Source organism: Apis cerana, linkage group LG3 (genome assembly GCF_029169275.1).
Source record: "Apis cerana isolate GH-2021 linkage group LG3, AcerK_1.0, whole genome shotgun sequence".
Classification (NCBI taxonomy): domain Eukaryota; kingdom Metazoa; phylum Arthropoda; class Insecta; order Hymenoptera; family Apidae; genus Apis; species Apis cerana.
Window position 1 is genome coordinate 325,261 of NC_083854.1, and position 9,109 is coordinate 334,369.

Genomic DNA, 9,109 nt, shown 5'->3' on the forward strand with positions numbered 1-9,109 from the left:
ATTTATTACCACATATTACCACTAATCCATCATTATTATAGTAAAAAATTTATTTTCAAAATTATTGCTTTTACTATTACTGCTACTGCTACTGCTACTGCTACTGCTACTGCTACTGCTACTGCTACTACTGCTACTGCTACTGCTACTGCTACTGCTACTGCTACTGCTACTGCTACTGCTACTGCTACTACTACTACTACTACTACTACTACTACTACTACTACTACTAAACATCACTAGTTCTATTATTAATACCATTATTATTATTATTATTATTATTATTAATAGTAGTACTAGTAGTAGTAGTGGTAGTGGTGGTAGTAGTAGTAGTACTTATTGTCATCACTATCATTATTATTAATATTACTAACATTATTATTTTTGTTATCATATTCTATATGAATGCCCAGAGAAGTTTCCTTTAATTTTATTTCATTTTTATCGTTATTATCATTATTATAATCATTATGATTATCATTATTATCATTACCATTATTATTATCATTATTGTTATCATTGTTATTATTATTGTTGTGGTATTGTTGTCATTGTTGTTGTTGTTAATGTCGTCGTCGTCGTCGTCGTCGTCGTCGTCGTCGTCGTCGTCGTCGTCGTCGTCGTCGTCGTCGTCGTCGTCGTCGTCGTCGTCGTCGTCGTCGTCGTCGTCGTCGTCGTCGTCGTCGTCGTCGTCGTCGTCGTCGTCGTTATCATCATCATCATCATCATTATCATCATTATCATTAGTATTACATTTATTAACTCTTGCCTAAATTTTATCATTATCATTGTTATCCTTGTTGACATGACTATCATAATTATATGGTATCTTTATCCTAAAAATAATGATATTATTAAAGAAAGCTAATAAACAAATTAATCTTTTAAATAAATAATAGTATTTTAAATAAATAACAGAAATTAATATTTACTTTTTTTAAAATAATGATATTTCTTTAAAAATCTATTTAATATTTAATATTTGAAATATAATATTATATTAAAGAAACTCTAAAAAGCTCTAAAAAACGAAACTGCCAAATCTATTTCACTATTATAATAAGCATATGCTTATTGCATTTTATTTTTTTTTTTACAACTCTATAAAAAATTAATAAAAATTTTCATTTCCTTTAAAATATATTGATATTGTTTAAATAATTAAAATATAATATATTATGAATATTTAATATATAATAATTAATAAATTAAATTACTTTATTTGTATATTTTTATACAAAATTTGATGGTCCGATTTAAATGATATGTATTTAAATGTATTATCAGTGAAAAGGCATATATTTGAAAATTTATATATATATTATATTTATAAATTTATATAAATTGATATACTTAATTTGTATTCTTTCAATAATTTTAAATATTGAGTTTGAGATATTTAAAAAAAAATAATTTAAAAGAAACAATTATATTTTACGATATATTATTTTCTATTATTTCAAATTTATTATTATTATTCATTGAAATTAATTAATAATTCAATAATACTAATTTAATGATAATAGTATAAGTATATTTCTATTTTTTATTATGTGATATATAACATTATGTTATTAATTAATAAGATTAATATTATTAAATTAGAATGATTTATAACATCAGCATACAGATAATATTATTTTAATTACTTCTCTTACTGCTAATATTATTATAATGTATTATTAATTATGATAATATTCTCTTATTAATATTGCTTCAGTTAATCATATTATATCATTATTAATTTAATTTTATATCAATATTTTATTTGTTACATTACGTACGTTTCCTTTATTTATCATTTTTCATAATATTTCATATTTATATTATTTTTTATATTTATATTAATATTATTTGAAAAAACCACTAATCATCATCATTGTTATAATCGTTTTCATTAAATCCATTATCATCTTAATTATGAATTTGATATATCACTATTTTCTTGATTAATAACGTGCGATTTCATAATCACAATCATCATTATAATTTTTATTAATATTTATTTTTAACATTATTAATAATCATTAATAATGAAATATATATTATCATTTTATATGATCAAATAATATTTTTACAAGTAAATATTTAGCAGTAGACAACACAAGAATAACGAAGAAAATCAAGGACGTATAAGTAAGTAAAATGATTATACAGAAATCGTTTATATGCAAATATCTGGAAATATTTCAAAAATTTACATATAATTTATTTAATTTGCCTATTGTCATTTATTTATTTTTTTTTTTTTTGTCATTTCTTGCAATGTAGTTTTTTTTTTTTTTTGGATTTTATATGAATAAATGCAGGTGCAAGGGTCTGTCAGTTACAATATAATCAAATAATAATAATAAACGAATAATATATATCATATTCAATAATAGAAAAAAATATGTATTTTAATATATATTTATAATTATTTATAATTAAATAGAATTTGTGGAAGTGCTATAGTTTTAGAAAGAAATATTAGAAAAGATGAATAAACATTTGTTCATATATAAAATGTACAATATTATATAATACAAATATTACAACAATATATGTTAAAATATGATTATAATAATAATTTTTGTTACTTTGAATATTTGCATGTATATTTTTATACAGTCTATTTGAAACTAAATTATTAAACAAAATTATGTATATTATTAAATATTATATTTGCATGTTATAAAAAATTGATGAAATACTTCCAATAAATCACTTTATGTAAATTAAAAAAATATAATATAATAATATAACATGATGGACTCTCGTTACCTATTTTTAAATTTATAGAGTATTTATAATTTTTCATTCATTTATATGAAAAATTAATTTGAAAATTTAATTATATAAATAATTAATATATAATAATTTATATAAATAATTAAAAAATGAAAATAAAACGAATATTATAAACCATTATTTTTTAATACTTAGCAATGTTTAAGATAATTAATTTAAATTTTTTTATATTTTTAAAATTGAAAAATTTTTATATTAATATAATTTATCCTAATAATTTTCAAATAAAAATGTTTTATTTAATATTTTTTAATATTAAATAATAATAAATAATATAATAAATTTAATAAAAGTATATATTTTTAAAATGCAAGAGAAAACCGATGAAATATATTTTCTTATAATCATCATATATGAGACATCTATCGTATCATAAAGACCAAAAATAGTTGATTATAATTCGTCACTGTGAAGGATTTTAAAGTTAAAAATTAAAACGATCATAAGGAAATTTTTTAGAGTTTTTTATAATAAAAAAAATAAATGTTTACTATTTAATTATTACTTTTAATCATTGTTTAGTGCATATAAATTCCTTTTCTCAAGAAATCAACAAAATTAATGGGGAATGAAAAAAGTGCCCTTAATGGGCTTAAAATTGATGAACAACCTGTGGAAATAACAGATTTTTGGATACATTATATGGCTTATATGAATGGTTATAATATACAAAATATTTCAGTATTTATTAGTGAACCATCTTTGCATTATAATGCAAATTTTGGAAATCCATCGCCTTTAGAAAAAGCTGCAAAGGTTAACGTTAATATATTAATTACCTTGCATATATTATAGAATTTTATATATATAAATATTATATACATTCATTTTTTAAATGATATTATTTTAATTAAATAAATAACTATTGTTTACAACAATAATAGACATATGTTTCAGAATTTAATGTTATATAGACATCCTTGTATATTGAAGTATGTTTCTTCATGGTCGAAAGGTAGTAAATTTTTTCTAGCTACTGAACAAGTTAAACCTTTAATTCAATCAATAGAAAATCAAAGTACTTTGCAAATATGCATGGGCCTATATAGTATTTTACGTGCATTGGTTTTCCTTCATGAAAAAGCATATATATCTCACAATAATCTTTGTGAAAGTTCCATTTATGTTACACTAGAAGGATGTTGGAAACTTGGTGGATTAGAATGTTTATGTAAATTTAAAGATTTAACTTCCTTTTATTTACAAAGAATAAGAAAGTATAGATATGAAAAAGCAATATCTTCTAATGAAGATACAATTTTCATTTCAAAAAATTTTAGAACAATTGATGTATATGCATTTGGAGTTTTAGCAGAAGATATACTGAAATTAAAGGATCCAGGTAAATGATATACGAATAATTTAAATTGTAATTTATCTAGAATAGTTATAAATAGGAAATCTTATTTTATTTTAGCTGATGTACCTAGTCTTTTAGAATTTAAACAATTTTGCAAAGAAAATCTGCAAAATCCAGATCCTTCTTTACGAACTGAATTATCTCATGTACTTCAACATCCATTTTTCACCCATGATTTTATGAAAATATATGCATTTTTAGATGAATTACCTTTAAAAAATAGCCAAGAAAAAGAAATATTTTTTAGGTAAATATTTTTTATAAAAGTATAAATAAATTATTATTGATTTTATAAAATTATATTTGAATTAAAAATTTTAATTATATTACAGAACCTTAATAAAAAAATTGAAGATATTTCCTGAAAATATTATTGCAGAACAATTAGGTCGTTTATTACTTTCAAGAATGGTTTTATTAGACATAACAGCTCAAGAACAGCTTTTGCCATTTATTTTAAAACCAAAAGGTAAAACTAAATAATAATATATTATATTTAATGTAATTCAAAAGATTTCATGTATTTTATTTATAGATGGAAATGACAAGACAGGTAGTAACTTATTTTCGATTTCTACATTTAAAGTCTATTTGGTACCCAAATTGTTGCAGATGTTTTGTATACGAGATGTATCAATACGTTTAGTGCTTTTATCACATTTTAATTCATTTGTTCACACATTTCAAGATGATGAATTAAAATCTCAAATACTTCCTGAATTACTTGTTGGAATTAAAGATACAAATGATCATCTTGTCTCTGCAACATTAAAAGCATTAGCCGATATAGTTCCCATCCTAGGTGCTGCAACTGTAATTGGCGGAAAAAGAGGAAAGTTATTTACAGATGGAAGACCAAATAAATTAAAAGATAACAAAGAAATTGATAATAGCATAAATATTACTCAATTTACTATTCCTATGAGTATTCAAAAAATTGATTTACCTGAAAGGCCATCTCCAGATGGTGGTGAAGATAAAAAAGATATTACATCTTCAATTATTGAAGAAGAATATACATGGTCTGATTGGGATGTACAAGAAACAGGAGACATTCTTAAAATTTTACAGCCTTCCAAGAAAATATCTCAATCCCAATCAAAATCTAATGACATTTCAATTCCTAATTCAACATTGAAAATTACTACAGATGTGGTATTAAATAAAAATAAAAATAAAACTACTGAATTAAAATTAACAAAAAAATCGTCTATTTTATCTGATATTTCAGAACTTGATATTAAAAATTCAAAATTAATTGACTCTATTAAAGAAGAATATAATTATTTCACAGATATGGAGCCTGTGATAAAAAAAACACAAATTTTGCATGTACAACAACCACAAATAATAAAAAGTGTATTTGATGTGACAATATTAAACGAATTAGGAACAGTTGAAGAAAATAATGGGTGGGAAGAAGATTTAAGCGATTGGGAGACTGAAGATTCTCAAGAAGTAAAAAATTAAAAATATATATATATATATATTATTTTTTTATTATATTTCTTATATTTTTAAAGTAATTTAGCCAAAATTACTTATTTATTTTCTTAAAATTTATTTTTAAAAAGATTTATTTTCTAAATACATTAATATTGTTTATTATTACAATGTTAGTAAATTAATGCATATTGTAATTTTCTTAAAAATATATAATTTTTAATTTATGTAATATAAATTTCATAATAAATAAATGAAATAGTTTAAATTAATCATTTAAATTTTTAAAGTTTTTAATATATGAACTTGAAATTATATTGAATTATATTGATAATAATTAATTTATAAGTCACTGGAATAAATAAAACTATATAATAAAAATTTAAAATTAATTCAAAATTACATCGTATCACAGCAATCACATCTAATTTTAATTATTAAGTCATGGTTGCCAACATTGTATTTGTTAATAGCGGAAGTCAATTGGTATTATGAAATAAGAAATAAATATGAAAATAGAATACAATTAATTTGTTTTTCTAAAAAAATTGATTTAATTAAATATATATATTATTTTTGATAATTATATATATATAAATAATATATAAATATTATAGTAAATAGAAATAATATATATTCAACAGACAATTTGATTATAAGATACAAAATTATCAAATCAATTCTTTAAATATTTTAATTAATATTTCATATTTTATTTTAAAAATATTTTTTAGAAATGTATAGAATATTTATAATATATTTATAATATATTATTTATAATATATATATATACAAGATAAAAAATTAAAATTAGATTTAATTTGACTTGAATACAAGTTGTCTTATTTTTTTTAAATTATTTTTTGTATTTTATATATTATTCTTATTCCTTAATATTTTGTGTAGCCATTTTATTCAGGAAGAATATGCATATTTGAAGTGATATTTTATTTCACTTTTTCTGCTTTATCTGCTTTTTCTGAATTGATAAATCATAAAAAACAAAAAAAAATTAAGTAAAATATATTAATATTAATGAAATATATTGTAATAATAATAATATTGTAAAAAGATAAATAGTAATTTATGTATACCATAAATATAAATTCTTCATATTTATAACACCTATCTTGAAGTTAGAAATCTTATGTTCAATAATGAATTTATTCTGCAAATAAAGAACACATTATTAATATATTATAATATATTATATTATGTAATATTCAAATATAAATATATATTATATATTAGTTTTATTGATCTAGACAATGGTTATTTTTACAATTTTAATATTTTACAATTATATATATATATATTTTTTATATTTTTATATATTTTTATATATATATATATATATATATTACAAACTTAATGTTTTAAAATATATAAAAAAATTAAGGATTGTTTAAGTTAAGATTATTTTGGAGTATCAAAAATTATTAATAATTTTTTAATAGTAGAGTCCAAAAATATTAATTTTAAATTTAGAAATACATTGACTTAAAAATTATTCATATGTAAAATTAATGATTTTAAATATATTAGAATACCATATTCATATTTGCAATTTTTTTTTCTCCAATGAGAAAAATCATTATGAATATCTGGATTTAAATTTAGAAGTGATAAGTCAAATTTTACTGTGCAAATGTTTGTTTTTCTAATTGATCTATATAATATATAATATGTATTAATATATCATAATAATATAATAATATAATAATAATATATTATATATTAATATATATTATTATATCTTATTACATCTTATAAAGTATGATTATATTTTACACTATGATAATATTACAATAATAATATTAATATATATTGCAATAATTATTTGTCAAAATTGAACAGCATGAAAACCAGAATAATGTATCAAAATATTAATCATTACTTATTCTATATTACTGGGAAAAAAATCTATTCTAATCAATTCATATTTTACTTCATGAATTTAATTATTAAATATTATCAATTATCATGTAACTTCATTTGACTTCAGCTTCATATGTCCACATAATATGTAAAAAGTTATAAATGGCTCTATAATTAAGTTGTGTATGTATTATCTCTTTTCTTTTATTATTTCTATTTTCATTATAATTAAACAAATACATCAATTAAATATATAAATTAAAATTATAAATTATAAATTATAAATTAATAATTCAATATTTTTTCTCTTTTTATAAACTGAAAATCTTGATTTTTTGCATTTTTTTATTGCACTTAAAGCTTAATTCTTATATCTTATATTTATTGAATAAATAAATAAATATGTATTTGAAAAATAATGTAAAATATTAAAATTGTTATTTTTTGTAAAAAACAACAAAATTATTTCATTTATTACTGAATTTGAAAAATATAATTAAAAAATTATAAGAAAGAATACATCATTAAAAGGACAAATATATATAACAACACACTACAAACAACAAAATACAACATTTTTATAACAAATAATATTTTTAATTACAATTAATTACAATTATTTTATAATAAATTAAATAATGATGCATATATAAAATTTATATATCTATATTATATATTATTATATAAAATTTATAATAATCAAATATATCAAGTTTTGCTATCTTTTTTCAGTTGATTTTTTTTATTTAAATGACAATAATAAATTTGACATTTAATAGTAAAAAATTAATAATATATATTATAAATACATGAAATTATATTTTTCTTATGTACTGAATACAGAATAGTTAATAAATTTGATTTAATTATATTACTTATAATTAGTTTTACAATATTCAGTTGATTACTATATTTAATAAATCTAAATTTTCTATTCTTTAAATTTTTCCCAAATTATATAAATGTTTGGATACATAAAAAATGTATAAAATATGTTTTTTACTATTGATTTTGAATTAAGCTTTTTTGTAATAAATGCAACAATTATATTTTATAAATTTTAATAATTGTTGATAAATATTTATAATATAATTATATAATATTCAATTATATATATAATTAGATGGGATAAAAGTATAATTCTATATAAAAGTATAATTTGATTTAAATTCAATAATAAAAATTATATTCAAATACATTATATTATAAATATTTCAATTATTAGTAATATGATTAATATGATTCAGTTTTAATTTTAAAAAATCTAAGATTCCAAATTTCTTTCTTAGATTAAAGATAATTATATTTCTTTCTTAAATTTTTTATAAATTTAATTTCATTAAAAAAAATCAAAGATAGTTCTAATTTTTTTCTAGGATATAATTTATTAAAGATAAAACTGCACTTGAGAAAGGGTCAGACAATTTGAATTTTATTTTCAACGGTTCCATCTTCAGTATTAGTAATTAGCAATAATTTATGGATAGAATTCCCTGACGTTTTCCAGATCCTCACTAGCAATCGAAATGGAAATATAACTGCGATAGTCATTTTACAAATTATATTTACGCGCTTAGTGCCTTGTAATAGACTGAAATGAAAGCGATTATAATTAACCTCTATGCAAATATGAAGACT

General features: G+C 19.1%; 1 protein-coding gene across 1 annotated transcript; it reads left to right on the top strand.

Moving 5' to 3' along the window:
- The first annotated feature begins 382 nt into the window (after positions 1-382).
- LOC108004084 (protein-associating with the carboxyl-terminal domain of ezrin) lies at positions 383-5,865 on the top strand. Its single transcript, XM_017066747.3, has 5 exons — positions 383-3,546; positions 3,688-4,132; positions 4,208-4,397; positions 4,483-4,619; positions 4,686-5,865. Exons 1-5 carry the CDS (start codon positions 3,352-3,354, stop codon positions 5,618-5,620), a joined length of 1,902 nt encoding a protein of 633 aa, XP_016922236.1. The 5' UTR covers positions 383-3,351; the 3' UTR covers positions 5,621-5,865.
- Positions 5,866-9,109: the final 3,244 nt, after the last annotated feature.

Bases quoted from the DNA above. Each gene is read 5' to 3' on its own strand.
- LOC108004084 (XM_017066747.3), top strand. From the start codon at position 3,352: ATGGGGAATGAAAAAAGTGCCCTTAATGGGCTTAAAATTGATGAACAA. The intron at 3,547-3,687 runs GTTAACGTTAAT...CATATGTTTCAG, and splicing joins CTTTAGAAAAAGCTGCAAAG to AATTTAATGTTATATAGACA. The intron at 4,133-4,207 runs GTAAATGATATA...ATTTTATTTTAG, and splicing joins ACTGAAATTAAAGGATCCAG to CTGATGTACCTAGTCTTTTA.